Raw genomic sequence first — 17,861 nt, 5'->3', positions numbered from 1 at the left:
AACAATCGTTTATTGTAATTTCACTACGCAATCTGCACCCTACAACCTAAACACAAGGGCGATAAAGAAAACCACGGAATTGTAGGATATATATATATATATTGTATATTATAAGAGTACATTATAAAGAAACACTACTAACTAGGGCCAGGAAGGGACACCGAAAGGGAACAATAGATAGCAGTGACAATTTAGAATAGAATTTTGGTATTGGAAGTATAAAGCATATAAAATAGGTTATAAACTAAATAAGTGGCTTGTATTCTACACTCATCTTCTCATAACACAAAGCAAGCTGCTTGCCGGCTGAAATAGATGAGACTGAGGTACATACGCAGACGAGTTTTCCATAGTCTGGCAAATCTTTAAATGCTTTAAGAAATTAGCCAGCGAAATAAAATAAGAGAGATGACAGTTTATTCCTCTGGAATTTCAACGCATGAGTATCACGGATCTCACTCGTGTGAAAGAGAGAGTGATGCACAAGGGGGCAAAGAGGTGTGTTAGTAATTTATTTATTCATTTATTTCAGGCAACTAGGCCCATATTATAAATACCTTATAGACTATACTATACATCTTATATATAAAACTCTCGTGTCAATGTTTTCGTTCCCATACTCCTCCGAAACGGCTTGACCGATTCTCATGAAATTTTGTGAGCGTATTGAATAGGTCTGAGAATCGGCCAACATTTATTTTTCATCCCCGATTCTATGATACAACATACAAAAATACATACAATCCTAAATTTTCACCCTTCTATCATCAACCCCTATTTTTTTATAGCGTTATTAATTTATATGGTAAAACAACGTTTGCCGGGACAGCTAGTATAATATAATATTTAAAAACTAATACATTGATATTGTCTGTGTGATTACGGCACTGAAGATGGCAATCTGCCAGGGTAGCGCCGATATACCACACCTTTCGGCCAGTAGTCCTCTTTCATGAAGGTGGGCAACAAGTTGGTGGGGACCAGTCCACCACAATCTAAGTGTACGCGGGAAGCTTCTCTGAAACCGCACTGTTCGAGACCGCTTAGGTTCCAGCGTGTGGTGATGAATTCCCTATCGACGGCTGGCTGTGCGATGATTTCTATTAATATTACATTAAAGAATGTTTTTGTACTAACCAGTTGTTAATAATTTGCCTTTCTCTAATTTTTCTAATAATTCTGCTCTATTTCTACAATGTATGAAACGTAGTATTCTGTCGTCAGCCACTTTCTGTACACGTCCTTTTGGTTGCATATTCAGATCAGGGCTGCTGTTTAAAAATGGTGCTGATAGCATGCATGGATTCCTTGACACTAGTTCTAAATCTGAAAAGATAAAATTATATCTAGCTTTAAAAATATATTAATTCAATTAAAATTTTATAAATATATTGAAAATAAGCTGATATTTTTATATTACCGTAGGTGGCAAACAAACTTATGGTCCATCTATAGCACTCTACATAGATCTACTGTGATCGCCCTTTTTCGAAGTTTGTTACCTAGTTCCGTAAGGGCCAAGAACTGAAGGATATTCTGATTTTTATCTCCTCAGAATAGAGTGTATACTTTCCAAAGGAGATATTTAATTTATGCATGAGAGGGCTACAACCACATAGGATGTATAGTTCTGCTTGGCAAAATTTGCAAATTATTGTTAAGCTAAGTCCTAATTAGCCCTGTGTTATTCAATTTGCAGTGTCCAGTAGAGGGCCCTTTCGTATTCGTACCATTGCACGTATAGGTCTATTTTGTACAGTGAAAGCTCAGATGATATTATATTTTAAGCTGTTTCCCCAGTACTTTATATTGCAACGTAATTTAGACACAGAAAGATACATGTCTAATGCTTACTCTCAAAAGAATATTTGCAGTGGAATAATCTCATATGACAGATGCTCAGAAAAGTCCTGTAAACACCATGCTGACATCTTCCACACACCATGACACTGCGAGCAGGACATGACGTCGGACATTTGCTGTCATAATCTAGTATTTCATCTGTGGGGAGAAGGGAACTATTAGTAAAGTGGCTTATGACCCCTTTAGTGCCAATGTATCACGTCAGATTATATCAATCTGCCGTTCTCCTTAGAGACTATAAATTCCTAGTGAATGTAGTGATGCCATCGTCTAGAGATTAGTTAAGTTTCCATTACATGTGTCGCGAAGAATGATTCAATTAAGGCCAACAGACTACAAGCAATATATAGAATGAAGATTAAGAGTTAAAGACTGCTACGAAGAGGAAGTGGATGAGAGCGGTAAGAAGATAGAAGGCGGTAAGATAGTGAGAAAAGAAAGTTATAATTTGTGCTATTAAAGAAAAAGGTTATCAAAATCTACTGTTTACTATATCTGGACTTGCAGTTTTGCATCTTACAAAGCAAGCTGCTTAGCGGCTGAATTAGGTGAGACTAAAAACAGGTAAAACTTACTTCGTTTAAAGTGACCTACCTTCTTCATATTTATTAACAACACCAGATTGGTCCTTTTCTGTATAATTTTCTACACTCGATACTGAATCTGGATGTTTCGTCTGCGATATTATTTCATTACCGTCTCCAACACTTTCCATCTTCTCTTCTTTTATATTATCTACGTTTTCTTCTAGAATTTGCATGAAAATATTATATATGTACCTTTGTCATTGTTATCAATTATCACAGAAACAGAATTAATTTTTACCCAAATTAACTTAATCGAAGCGCTCTTAAACAGTCATATTTTTTTATACTACCATTCGAATTAAAAGCAAGAAATAAGGATCAGATGGTTTAAGGCATTGTTACAAAATATTTCACTAATAGAATTATGCTATATTTGACGGCTTAGATGGTCAAGCAGTTTAGCACATCGCTCTACTTCCAACGGTCAAGACTTCGATTTCTGGCACGAAGCAAACTCGCTATAAAGAGAGATAATGAGACCTTAGACGATTTTTAAATATTGCGTGAGATTGAGCAGATCGAATGGAGAGTGGTAAAGAATTAATGAGTACAAGATTGTAATATTATGTTATCTGTGGTATTAGTAAAATTACCTTCCGCATTTTCATCATTGGCACTGTCCTTACTAATGTTTGGATCATTATCGTTTGATGGTGTCGTTACACCAATGTCATCTTCCTCAGGATCTCCGTTTTGAGCGCTTTCTTTTTGACTGTCTATCTCATCACCTGGAAATTTTAAATTTTCGAGTTTTATTTAATAACTTTTACCCTTTATTGGACCAGATGCACAATATACATTTATACCAATATTTGCCGCAACTTATACTAATAACTATTTATAAATAAAATACCTTCCGTGTTTTCATCATTGCCATCCTCTGCATCATTTTCTTGGCTATTCTTGTTTATATCGATGCCTGCAGGTCCTACAGTACTGTCATCTGCCGTAGGATCACCATCATTGGTAATTTCCTTCTGACCGTCTAAATTATCGTCTGGAAATTTGATATATTTTTCTTATTTTAGTAAAGCCAGAATGTTTTAAAAGCTAAAATAAATATTTTTATATAAATATCGTTAACTTACTATCATTAGCAGTATCTTCTTCATTTTCTTTTCCAAACATGTATGAAAGAAACATTTTTTCTTTAAAATATTTATTAGAATGTTCATCTGCGAAAGGTCAGTCATATAATTAGTTAATTAAACGTATACTTTTATGTTATTAGATATTAAGTCTATAATAAAAAAAATAGTATTATTTTTTAAATTTCCACAATCAAACGAACGGTTTCAACCCCATCAAATTTATACCTTATGTGTTATTCTGATGTAGAAGCTACAAATAAGCAACATTTTACTATACAGTTTCATCAAAATCCGTTGAGTTAGTTTTTGCTTAAAGAGTAACAAACAATCTTTCATCCAACTATCTATTCCTACCCATACTCACTATCTTTCGCGTTTATAATATTAGAAGATATTTCAGGATAACAATAAAATTAATTTTACCAGAATATATGTGTGCAGCGTCATGAAATATTGCCAGTCTTGCACCAATATCTGCTACAACTTATAGTAAGTAGTAAGTTTTCATAAATAAAATACCTCTCTTGTCACCATCATTGCTATCCTGCTCAATATCGCCTTGACTGTTGCTGTTAGTTCCAGTGTCTGCAAGTCCTACAGTACTTTCGTCTACCTCAGAATTACCAATGATTTCTTTTTGATTGTCTATATTATCGTCTGGAAATATTTATATTAGATTGTCTCATTTTAGTAAAAATGAAAGTTTAGTTTTTGTTTTAGTATCTTTTAACTGACCATTATTATCAGCGTTTTCTTCATTTTCTTTACTCTGTGTTTCACCATTACCGTCTGTTGCAATCTCTGTTTGTCCTGTTACAGTATTGTCATCTATCACAGAATTGCCTTTAACGGTGGTTTCTTTTTGACTGTCTATTTTATCGTCTGGAAATTTAGGTTTTTTCTCGTTTTATCAATACTATTTTGATCGCTTATATAATAATTATCATTAAACATATTGTGACTTATCGTAATTATTATTATTTTCTTTACCAAAAATTGATATTTTAGACATTTTGCCCACAAAAAGTTTATTAGAGAAATAATCTGCGAAAAAATAATCTAGTATATATCTATACAATATTGTAAAGATGAAGTGTTTGGTAAAGCGCGTTAAATTAGGAACTACTGGATAAAATTGAAAAATTCGTTTAGTGTTGGATCGACTAATACTATAAACTATATCACGCTACAAATAATATGAGCAGAGTAATGTGAAAGTTAACAGTCTTATTCGATAAATGAGCTATCTAACACAAAAGAAATCAAAATTGGTTCATTATATCTACCCCGTCATTGGATCTACACCAGCGTTTCCAGATTTTTTTAGTCAGGGTAAGCGGGGCATAGATCGAAAATGTATATCAGGAGTTTTAAATTATTAATCCTTTTATTTGAGTTCAAATCACGTTAATGTGACAATAAACGGCGACCAAACTATGAAATTGAGCGTCAGAATAGAACTCAAATAAATTGTCGCCAACTATACAAAACTATATATTTTTTAAACTAACACCTACCTAAATACTTATTGATTAAATTAAGTATCTAATCCTTAAGAATACATACCAATATCAGTGAAGCTGCGTTTCGCTCGTCCTATATTTCGGGGTTCTGAGTAAATGAAAAACATTTTATTTTATAGATATTTTTTTAAATTAGCGAATTGGTAGAAGCTTAGATATTTTATAATTTAAATAGTTCTTAGATACAGTTTTTGACTTATGGCGAGTTTCACTTAAAGATATGAAATTAACATAGTTTCTGGTGAATTGTCAAACATTTTTTTTTTCTCCATCTTTGGCTTTGCCTTTGCATTTAGCCAATGTCAATATTATAGATCGAAATTAACAGTATTTTTTTTAAAAAGTTAAGATCACTTTGAATAAAAACAGACCGAATAAAAAACTCCGGTAATTATTTTGTAAAATGCTTATTAATAAACAATTTGTCCAATTAGTATTGCCATTAATTTTATTTATTTATTTATAATTATAGTGGCTTTATTAATAGTTATATCTTCATTTTCAAATGCATTGAACATAATTTACTTGACGTTCTTCTGTCATTGGTCAAGTTGTCAAATATGCGTTAAAAATGATGAGTTATGTATTCACCTTCCACTATTACGTATCCACCACGTCGCCCCCATAATTTGCCCCCCAACATCAACACTTTAACACTATTATTTATAGTTTACTAGCTACTCGCCCGGCTTCGTACGGGAGTACATGTATTATGTATATAAACCTTCCTCCAGAAGTACAGAATCACTCTATTAAAAAACCGCTCCAAAATCCGTTGCGTAGTTTTAAAGATTTAAGCATGTATAGGGACGGACAGACAGCGATAGCGACTTTATTTTATACTGTGTAATGATGATAAAGCACGTATATGACATACAATGTCCACACATCACTCTTTAAAGGACAGGAGTTCGCTTGCCATGTCCTTCTTCCATTCAGCTCTATCCTTTCTCTCAATAGCTTCTTTAAATCTACTAGGAAAACTTTCTGTACCTATATGACACACATAGTCTTGATACTTGGGATGAAGTATGGTCGATGTCTCTATCAGATTGTAACCCATATTGCCCCCCCCCCCCCTGATCCGGGGCTGATTTGTATACGTACTTACCACCATTTCCGTGATGAATATGGGTGCAATGTTTCATTGGAACGACAATAGCTTCAACTCCTGTAAATGAGAATCCAATCGTAATTGTAGGTCGTAAATTCGGCGTCGCGGCATATGGGTTTAAACTTTTAAACGGAGGGATTGCAAGTTCGATTTTAGCAGACACAAAAAAACCTTTGATTGTCAATTTATATTTGTTCGCGTGGAATTAAAATTTGTGAAGGTTTTATTGAAGAAGGTCTTACGTCTTACTTCTTTCAGTTACCAAGCAGCTTGCTTTGCATGTACGCGTGTGCATGTGTGTGTGTCACGTTGATTCATTTCACAGGTAATTTTTTCCATGGGCTATGTGTTAGAATCTATGTGTCAAATACTGTATATAATATCAAAGTCTGTAAGGGAAGTTACCCTGTACTTGCCTCACATTAACAGAGTAACTATAATGGTGTCCAATAAACAACGTAGAATAAGATAAACAAAATATATTTCTAATCAAGATAAAGTAATATAAAAATACATTTAATACAATATACAATAATATAGATAAGTTATACGGACCAATACGATGACAGAAAAGATGACAAAACACACTCTTTTCAAATATTCGAACATATTTTATTTGCCATACCAGCCAGTCTAGACATCGATTGCAAACCTCGTTGTAACATAGACTATGTGGCGAATTAATTATAATCGCGCGGCAACACCGTTGCCTAGTTACGACAGAAGAATAAAATAACAGGCCTGTCATTCGAGACCGAATCACTTTCTTGTACATACCTATATATTCATCGTAATTATAAATATGTACATAACAACAATCTGGACTCGTTATTTAATCTTCCTCCTCCTGTCGCTGCCAGTACCAGCTGAACATAACATAAATAATAGCGGTAACAATACAGACGCTAAAACTATATTGCGATGTGATACCTATAGTGAGTGTTGCCTAGCAATAGTTGTTGACTGTCGTTAATTATAAAATGAAAAATTCGTAGATGTCATAAATATTTGTTGAATTGGGAGATATTCAGAGTGAAATGACCTAGATTTTAATAGATATTATTAATAAAATACGAACGACATGATGTTAATACGTAACTTTTAATCTAACAATATATTGTAAATTAACTGGCTTTTAAAAAAAAGTAATTCAATTGAGTTTCTTGCCAGTTCTTCTCAATTGGATCTATATACCGAACTGGACGGTAGAAAAAAAAAATATAATGTAAAAAACTTGACGTTCATAAGCGGCTAAAATGTCCTACATTAATAAATGATTTTAGAATTTTGAATTTTTTGTTTTTTATTTTTTTTACAATGACAGAATTTATTAGTCAAATACAATTTGAATTTATTAATTTTTTTTTTAATTAATTGAAATATGAATGTGAACTATTGAAACTGTTGATATTGTGTATTAGCTAGTGTATAGGGTGTAATTTAGTTAAGACATTTAGTGACATCTACTGCTACATCTGCGTTTATTCGATATACCACCAACACTTGAAGAGCAACTAGCTGTTCAAGATTCAAGGTACGAATATCTTTGTCTTTTTTTATAGCACGTAGGTGGTAAACAATCATACGGCCCATCTGATCGTAAACGATTACCGTAGCCTATGGACGCCTGAAACACCAGGGGTGTCACATGCGCGTTGCCGACCCTAAAGAAACCTTAATATACCCTTCTTAAAAAACCCCATGCTGTAGTCTCTCGAGAAAACCTCGGCAGGTAGTTCATTCCACAATCTAAGTGTACGCGGTAGGAAGCTCCTCTGAAACCGCACTGTCCGAGACCAGTTCCCACTTCACAGGTTCCAGCGTGTGGGAATGAATTCCCTGTCGATGGCGAGTGGTGCGATGGTAAAAGGTAGCCGTAGGCATCTTGTCAAACATGTAAGTCTATGTATTATAGTCTATGTGATATACCTTGGTGACATTTCAGATATTCCATTTCGCATTTGTTCAAGATGTTGACATAAACAGTACTTTTATTATATGTTTTTAATTTGATACACATTGGGTCCTCTTTAGCTGGACAATGAATTTCTTTACAACTTTTATTAAACGCTGTGGAATCGATATGCTTCTTGTGATGTTTCAATTCGATTGGTGGTTTTTTTAATGACAATGCAATGTGAAGTGCTGCAAGAATATTTATTTTAATAATAATAATAATGATGTATAAAAAAAATTATTGTAAAAGATTTTGGGTAAGTACATCTTTAATTATAAAAATTACGTGTCACGTTGTTTGTCCGCGATGGATTCCTAAACTACTGGTTTGGTTTGCACATTGATCCAACAAGATAAGATAGCTTACATCTCAATTTATAATTGCTATAACAAGAAACTTTGGCACAGCAACGTGTGGCCGGGTCTGCTAGTTACTTATGTGCTGTTATTGATAAACGTTGCTTTGCAAAATCTGCTTATGGGTAATAGTAAGACTATTATACAGACTTAGACATATATTTTTTTGTAAATACATACATAATATACACAGAAAATATACAAAGCGATACAAACAAATATATGTACTCATGAACGTGCGAGGAATCGAACCTGCGACCATTGGAAGTAAGGCGGTGCGCTACACTACAAGTCCACCGAGTTCCTCAAAATAAAGTCAAACTTGATCTTTTAAAAAAATACAATAAAATGCATAAGATCTCACATTTTTGATGTCGGTTGAAAAAGAGTATTCGGTAGAAAGAAATAAAACCTACTTACCAAGTAAAAACATTAAAGTCACTACATTAAACATGATACGAATGAGCGAGTATAATAAAATGAAATAACTGTATGAAATAATACAAAAATTTACGAGTTTATTGCGTAAAAATATAATTTAATATAAATATTGAAGAAAACAGCTATATACCTGAAGGAATCGTCGCGCAAACGTGGAATTTTTATTTATTTTTTATTACACAAATTATCTATACATATAAATAAAATTGGATTGTCTGTTTGTAATATTGAAATGACCGTTTTTTAAAATACATACACCAAAGTAACATTTTTTACAATTTTTGTCTATCTGTCTGTTTGTTCCGGCTAATCCCTGAAATGGCTGGACCAATTTTAACAGGACTTTTATTGGCAGGTAGCTGATGTAATAAGGAGTAATATAGGGAATTTTTATTTTTGAAAAAATCTTTTATTTAATATAGAAAACTAAAGATAAATTCCATGCGGACGAAGTCACGGGTGCAGCTAGTTTAAAATAAATGTACAATTAGCGAGTTTATTACCCCAATGGTTATTGATCCATTGAGTTAAAAACAAAAAAACGGTTAAAGCGCAGTAAGGGGAAAAGGTTGGTATTTGCCTAACTTAGGTCAATATTGTGTATATATGTATATATGCACTAGCTGGCCCCGTGTATGTATTTTTGCCACATACGTGTATTAATGCCACATTATGAAAATAAACAGTAGGTGATGAAATGAAATCGATTATTAAATATTAAAATATGTAATTGTAGATATACTAACATAATCCACGTCCCTTATTATCTATAACTATGTATCTCAGTAATCTGGATTATATCATTTAAATTTAAAATAGTTCCAGCTTATCGACTTTTTGTTGAATATAATCGATACAATTTAATCGATTAGGAAAGCCTAATCGATTTATATTCGAATCATTCAGTGATTCGTTGTTGTCAATCAAAGAATCAGCTGTCGTCAAATGTCAGTGTCAAAAACATAAATATTTTTGAATTGTTTTTGTAAATTTTATTTTTAATTATTCATATAAAGGAATTAAAAATATTGTAATAATTTACTTACTCGTTAATAGAATAAAGTGTATATAGTTACGAATTTTGTTATAGTCAACGATCTATACGAAAATATATGTAAATATAGTCTAAAAACTATAAAAGACTCGTAAATAATTGTTACTTCAGAATGGAAGAGTATCTTACAACTACTGCAGATAAGTTGGTTAGTAAAATGATGAAATGTATAATATTTTACAATATAACCTATTAGATAAAATAATATTTGTAAAAATAAAAATTCGCCAGCAGATGTTATCTCTGCCTGACCTTGTTTATTATTTTCAAATAGTCTTGAGAATTGGTTGAAATTAATTTAGGTACAGTAATTATAATTGAATTATTTATTTATTTATTTACTTACACAACTATTATTACAGACCTAAGCCTGATACCATAGTGTATTTAATACTATATATTATACATGTTCGTTAATGTAACATATAGCATACAATGTTGTCTGTGAATTCACACAGACTACACATAAACACATCCATTCTTTCTGAATGAGAGTAGCGAGTGAGAGTGTCAAGGGCGCCTGACGTGTGATCTGTTAATGTGAGGAAAGTTTGGAGGCTTGCCTCATAATCTTCCAAGGGAGATTAGAGAACTGAGATCCCATACATTATTCAAACGCAAACTAAAAAAATGGCTGTCACTTGGTAATTTTTAGTGTCCAAGAATATTTGAGTAAAACAAATACTTTCACATAATTTGCATGCCTATATGGTAAATATTGATGATCAATAATATTCAGTTTCTCTTGCCAACCCTGTGGTAGGCCATGCCACTCTCATATTGGTTTATACAGCCACGAAAAGAGCTGTTTATGGACCATTGTGCCATAAATCGTGTATAACAGATGCATAGGCCATTATATAATATTTCATGTAACTTATATTTTGCAAATAAATTATTTCATTATTACTATATTATTAAATTTTTAGAAATGAGTAGTGATAGTATAGGTACAGGAGACAACAGACCATCAGTGCTGCAGATTTACCTGTAGCTTTATGCTGAGCACATAAAGTCACCTCTATTTCTTTTACTTGTTCATGTACTTTTTCTGTACCTCATAAATACTGTGTCTGTAATTGATGTATAAAGATTTTATAAAACTATCTAAAGTTCTATTATTCTATAAAAATTTGCTTTTTAAAAGTATATTCTGTGTTGCAATCTCATTGCACTTTTTTATATATTTTCTTTTGTACTAATTTCAAATGAATTTCTTTTAGTTTATAGAATTGTCATATTTATTATTTTCACTTTTGCCTTGCTACTGTTTGTATTATAAATATTTACCATTTTATATCCATTGTTTGATTTATATCACACATACAGTCTTTTCATTAAATCCAGCCATTCTGTTTTTTTAGAGATCAAAAAGCTATGGCAATTTAAATATTGTCCTTGGTAATGAGAGCTGTGATTTGGATTCTGCTATCAGTGCAATTATTGTTAAGCTAAGTCCTAATTAGCCCTGTGTTATTCAATTTGCAGTGTCCAGTAGAGGGCCCTTTCGTATTCGTGCCATTGCACGTATAGGTCTATTTTGTACAGTGTAAGCTTGGATGATATTATATTTTAAGCTGTTTCCCCAGTACTTTATATTGTAACGTAATTTAGACTCAGAAAGATACATGTCTAATGCTTACTCTCAAAAGAATATTTGCAGTGGAATAATCTCATATGACAGATGCTCAGAAAAGTCCTGTAAACACCATGCTGGCATCTTCCACACACCATGACACTGCGAGCGGGACATGTCGTCGGACATTTGCTGTCATAATCTAATATTTCATCTGTGGGGAGAAGGGAACTATTAGTAAAGTGGCTTATGACTCCTTTGGTGCCAACGTACCACGTCAGATTGATATCCACACCGTTCTCCTTAGAGACAATAAATTCCTAGTGAATGTAGTGATGCCATCGTCTAGTGATTAGTTAACTTTCCATTATATGTGTCGCGAAGAATGATTAAATTAAGGCCAATAGACTACAAGCAATATATAGAATGAAGATTAAGAATAGAATTAAGAATTAAAGACTGCGACGACGAGGAAGTGGATGAGAGCGGTAAGAAGATACAGTGAGAAAAGAACGTTATAATTTGTGCTATTAAAGAAAAAGGTTATCAAAATCTACTGTTTACTATATCTGGACTTGCAGTTTTGCATCTTACAAAGCAAGCTGCTTAGCGGCTGAAATAGGTGAGACTAAAAACAGGTAAAACTTACTTCGTTTAAAGTGACCTACCTTCTTCATATTTATTAACAACACCAGATTGGTTCTTTTCTGTATAATTTTCTACACTCGATGTTGAATCTGGATGTTTCGTCTGCGATATTATTTCATTACCGTCTCCATCACTTTCTATCTTCTCTTCTTTTATATTATCTACGTTTCCTTCTAGAATTTGCATGAAAATATTATTTATGTAAATTAATACTTTACCTTTGACATTGTTATCAGTTATCACAGAAACAGAATTAATCTTTACCCAAATTAACTTAATCTAAGCACTCTTAAACAGTCATATTTATTATTCTACCACTCGAATAACAACGAGCAAGAAACAAGGATCAGATGATTTGAGGCATTGTTAAAACATATTTTACTAATAGAATAATGCTATATTGGATGGCTTAGATGGTCAAGCAGTTTAGCACATCGGTCTACTTCCGACGGTCAAGACTTCGATTTCTCGGAGAACTTTCACATATACATACATACTTATATACAACATATTGGAAGATTTCAGAGATAAATAGAAAAACATGAGCTATAGAGAGAGATAATGAGATCTTAGACGATTTTTAAATATTGCATGAGATTGAGCAGATCGAATGGAGAGTGGTAAAGAATTATTGAGTACTAGTATGTAATATTATGTTATCTGTGGTATTAGTAAAATTACCTTCCGCATTTTCATCATTGGGACTGTCCTTACTAATGCCTGGATCATTATCGTTTGACGGTGTCGTTACACCAATCTCATCTTCCTCAGGATCTCCGTTTTGAGCGCTTTCTTTTTGACTGTCTATCTCATCACCTGGAAATTTTAAATTTTCGAGTTTTATTTAATAACTTTTACCCTTTATTGGACCAGATGCACAATATACATTTATACCAATATTTGCCGCAACTCATACTAATAACTATTTATAAATAAAATACCTTCCGTGTTTTCATCATTGCCATCCTCTGCATCATTTTCTTGGCTATTCTTGTTTATATCGATGCCTGCAGGTCCTACAGTACTGTCATCTGCCGTAGGATCACCATCATTGGTAATTTCCTTCTGACCGTCTAAATTATCGTCTGGAAATTTGATATATTTTTCTCATTTTAGTAAAGCCAGAATGTTTTAAAAGCTAAAATAAATATTTTTTTTATAAATATCGTTAACTTACTATCATTAGCAGTATCTTCTTCATTTTCTTTTCCAAACATGTATGAAAGAAACATTTTTTCTTGAAAATATTTATTAGAATGTTCATCTGCGAAAGGTCAGTCATATAATTAGTTAATTAAACGTATACTTTTATGTTATTAGATATTAAGTCTATAATAAAAAAAATAGTATTATTTTTTAAATTTCCACAATCAAACGAACGGTTTCAACCCCATCAAATTTATACCTTATGTGTTATTCTGATGTAGAAGCTACAAATAAGCAACATTTTACTATACAGTTTCATCAAAATCCGTTGAGTTAGTTTTTGCTTAAAGAGTAACAAACAATCTTTCATCCAACTATCTATTCCTACCCATACTCACTAACTTTTGCGTTTATAATATTAGAAGATATTTCAGGTTAACAATAAAATTAATTTTACCAGAACATATGTGTGCAGCGTCATGAAATATTGCCAGTCTTGCACCAATATCTGCTACAACTTATAGTAAGTAGTAAGTTTTCATAAATAAAATACCTCTCTTGTCACCGTCATTGCTATCCTGCTCACTATCGCCTTGACTGTTACCGTTAGTTCCAGTGTCTGCAAGTCCTACAGTACTTTCGTCTACCTCAGAATCACCAATGATTTCTTTTTGATTGTCTATATGTTCGTCTGGAAATATTTATAGATTGTCTCATTTTAGTAAAAATGAAAGTTTAGTTTTTGTTTTAGTATCTTTTAACTGACCATTATTAGCAGCGTTTTCTTCATTTTCTTTACTCTGTGTTTCACCATTACCGTCTGTTGCAATCTCTGTTTGTCCTGTTACAGTATTGTCATCTACCACAGAATTGCCTTTAACGGTGGTTTCTTTTTGACTGTCTATTTTATCGTCTGGAAATTTAGGTTTTTTCTCGTTTTATCAATACTATTTTGATCGCTTATATAATAATTATCATTAAACATATTGTGACTTATCGTAATTATTATTATTTTCTTTACCAAAAATTTATATTTTAGACATTTTGCCCACAAAAAGTTTATTAGAGAAATGATCTGCGAAAAAATAATCTAGTATATATCTATACAATATTGTAAAGATGAAGTGTTTGGTAAAGCGCGTTAAATTAGGAACTACTGGATAAAATTGAAAAATTCGTTTAGTGTTGGATCGACTAATACTATAAACTATATCACGCTACAAATAATATGAGCAGACTAATGTGAAAGTTACATAACACAAGCTCTGCTTAACTTGAATCTAGATGACTCTATGTGAATAGTCTTGAGAAATGATTACATATTTTTTCTGTGCGCAATAAAGTTGTATTATTATTATTATAAATGAGATATTTTTTAAATTGGGCAAGTAATATTTAGTCTTATTCGATAAATGAGCTATCTAACATAAAAGAATTCAAAATTTGTTCATTATATCTACCCCGTCATTGGATCTACACCAGCGTTTCCAGATTTTTTTTAGTCAGGGAAAGCGGGGCATAGATAGAAAACGTATATAATCAGGAGTTTTAAATTATTAATAATTTCATTTGAGTTCAAATCACGTTAATGTGACAATAGATAACGACGACCAAACTATGAAATCGAGCGTCAGAATAGAACTCAAATAAATTATCGCCAACTATACAAAACTATATATTTTTTAAACCAACACCTACCTAAATACTTATTGATTAAATTAAGTATCTAATCATTATTAAGAATACATACCAATATCAGTGAAGCTGCGTTTCGCTCGTCCTATATTTCGGGGTTCTGAGTAAATGAAAGACATTTTATTTTATAGATATTTTTTTAAATAAGCGAATTGGTAGAAGCTTAGGTATTTTATAATTTAAATAGTTTTTAGATACAGTTTTTGACTTATGGCGAGTTTCATTTAAAGATATGAAATTAACATAGTTTCTGGTGAATTGTCAAACTTTTTTTTTCTCCATCTTTGGCTTTGCCTTTGGAATTAGCCAATATCAATATTATAGATCGAAATTAACAGTATTTTTTTTAAAAAGTTAAGATCTCTTTGAATAAAAACAGACCGAATAAAAAACTATGGTAATTATTTTGTAAAATGCTTATTAATAAACAATTTGTCCAATTAGTATTGCCATTAATTTTATTTATTTATTTATAATTATAGTGGCTTCATTAATAGTTATATCTTCATTTTCAAATGCATTGAACATAATTTACTTGACGTCCTTCTGTCATTGGTCAAGTTGTCAAATGTGCGTTAAAAATGATGAGTTATGTATTCACCTGCCAAGTTCGAATTTGTCGCCCCCATAATTTGCCCCCCAACATCAACACTTTAACACTATTATTTATAGTTTACTAGCTACTCGCCCGGCTTCGTACGGGAGTACATGTATTATGTATGTACTCCCGTACGAATGTATCCCGTATGCCCCCCCCCCCCTGATCCGGGGCTGATTTGTATACGTACTTACCACCATTTCCGTGATGAATATGGGTGCAATGTTTCATTGGAACGACAATAGCTTCAACTCCTGTAAATGAGAATCCAATCGTAATTGTAGGTCGTAAATTCGGCGTCGCGGCATATGGGTTGAAACTTTTAAACGGAGAGATTGCAAGTTCGATTTTAGCAGACACAAAAAAATCTTTGATTGTCAATTTATATTTGTTCGCGTGGAATTAAAATTTGTGAAGGTTTTATTGAAGAAGGTCTTACGTCTTACTTCTTTCAGTTACCAAGCAGCTTGCTTTGCATGTACGCGTGTGCATGTGTGTGTGTCACGTTGATTCATTTCACAGGTAATTTTTTCCATGGGCTATGTGTTAGAATCAAAAATGTGTCAAATACTGTATATAATATCAAAGTCTGTGAGGGAAGTTACCCTGTACTTGCCTCACATTAACAAAGTAACTATAGTGGTGTCCAATAAACAACATAGAATAAGATAAACAAAATATATTTCTAATCAAGATAAAGTAATATAAAAATACATTTAATACAATATACAATAATATAGATAAGTTATACGGATCAATACGACGACAGAAAAGATGACAAAACACACTCTTTTCAAATATTCGAACATATTTTATTTGCCATACCAGCCAGTCTAGACATCAATTGCAAACCTCGTTGTAACGTAGACTATGTGGCGAATTAATTATAATCGCGCGGCAACACCGTTGCCTAGTTACGACAGAAGAATGAAATAACAGGCCTGTCATTCGAGACCGAATCACTTTCTTGTACATACCTATATATTCATTGTAAATATTTCGTAATTATAAATATGTACATAACAACAATCTGGACTCGTTATTTAATCTTCCTCCTCCTGTCGCTGCCAGTACCAGCTGAACATAACATAAATAATAGCGGTAACAATACAGACGCTAAAACTATATTGCGATGTGATACCTATAGTGAGTGTTGCCTAGCAATAGTTGTTGACTGTCGTTAATTATAAAATGAAAAATTCGTAGATGTCATAAATATTGAATTGCGAGATATTCCGAGTGAAATGACCTAGATTTTAATAGATATTATTAATAAAATACGAACGACATGATGTTAATACGTAACTTTTAATCTATCAATATATTGTAAATAAACTGGCTTTTGAAAAAAAGTAATTCAATTGAGTTTCTTGCCAGTTCTTCTCAATTGGATCTATATACCGAACTGGACGGTAGAAAAAAAAAATATAATGTAAAAAACTTGACGTTCATATGCGGCTAAAATGTCCTACATGAATAAATGATTTTAGAACTTTGAATTTTTTGTATTTTATTTTTTTTACAATGACAGAATTTATTAGTCAAATACAATTTGAATTTATATGAACCTCTATGTTCATTTAACATGCCTCCTTAATTGTATTTTAATTGAACATGTCTAAATGTTGAAATATTAATGTGAACTATTGAAACTGTGTGATATTGTGCATTAGCTAGTGTATAATTTGGTTAAGACATTTCGTAAGTGACATCTACAGCTACATCTGCATTTATTCGATATACCACCAACACTTGAAGAGCAACTAGCTGTTCAAGATTCAAGGTACGAATATCTTTGTCTTTTTTTATACCACGTAGGTGGCAAACAAGCATACGGCCCATCTGATGGTAAACGGTTACCGTAGCCTATGGACGCCTGAAACACCAGGGGTGTCACATGCGCGTTGCCGACCCTAAAGAAACCTTAATATACCCTTCTTGAAAAACCCCATGCTGTAGTCTCTCGAGAAAACCTCGGCAGGTAGTTCATTCCACAATCTAAGTGTACGCGGGAGGAAGCTCCACTGAAACCGCACTGTCCGAGACCACTTAGGTTCCAGCGTGTGGGGATGAATTCCCTATCGACGGCTGGCGGTGCGATGGTAAAAATAATAAGTTTAGGAAGATTATTGACAACTTTAACTTTGACTATAGACAAAAGAGTATGTATGTATGTGTCCAATACAGGGTAGTATAACGTTTTTTTTTTAAT

The 17,861-nt window shown here is 32.6% G+C and overlaps 1 protein-coding gene across 1 annotated transcript; it reads right to left on the bottom strand.

Annotated features, from left to right (window-relative positions):
• Positions 1-237: 237 nt before the first annotated feature.
• On the bottom strand, positions 238-14,251 carry LOC131849044 (uncharacterized). Its single transcript, XM_059199031.1, has 9 exons — positions 14,123-14,251; positions 13,910-14,035; positions 3,539-3,625; positions 3,304-3,447; positions 3,044-3,178; positions 2,458-2,610; positions 1,855-2,001; positions 1,138-1,326; positions 238-306 (listed from the first exon to the last, which is right to left on the bottom strand). Exons 3-9 carry the CDS (start codon positions 3,591-3,593, stop codon positions 245-247), a joined length of 885 nt encoding a protein of 294 aa, XP_059055014.1. The 5' UTR covers positions 3,594-3,625; positions 13,910-14,035; positions 14,123-14,251; the 3' UTR covers positions 238-244.
• Between the last annotated feature and the right edge of the window lie 3,610 nt (positions 14,252-17,861).

Source organism: Achroia grisella, unplaced genomic scaffold, assembly GCF_030625045.1.
Source record: "Achroia grisella isolate CSIRO2021 unplaced genomic scaffold, CSIRO_AGI_Agris_v1 utg628, whole genome shotgun sequence".
NCBI classification, from domain to species: Eukaryota; Metazoa; Arthropoda; class Insecta; order Lepidoptera; family Pyralidae; genus Achroia; species Achroia grisella.
The sequence above is the reverse complement of the archived record's forward strand: the minus strand, read 5'-3'. Positions and strand labels throughout refer to the sequence as shown.

Coding starts and splice junctions, on each gene's coding strand:
- LOC131849044 (XM_059199031.1), bottom strand. CDS start 3,593: ATGTTTCTTTCATACATGTTTGGAAAAGAAAATGAAGAAGATACTGCT. Junction 3,179..3,303: donor CAATGATGAAAACACGGAAG/GTATTTTATTTA, acceptor TAAAATTTCCAG/GTGATGAGATAGACAGTCAA. Junction 1,327..1,854: donor CTGCAAATATTCTTTTGAGA/GTAAGCATTAGA, acceptor TTATCTTTTCAG/ATTTAGAACTAGTGTCAAGG.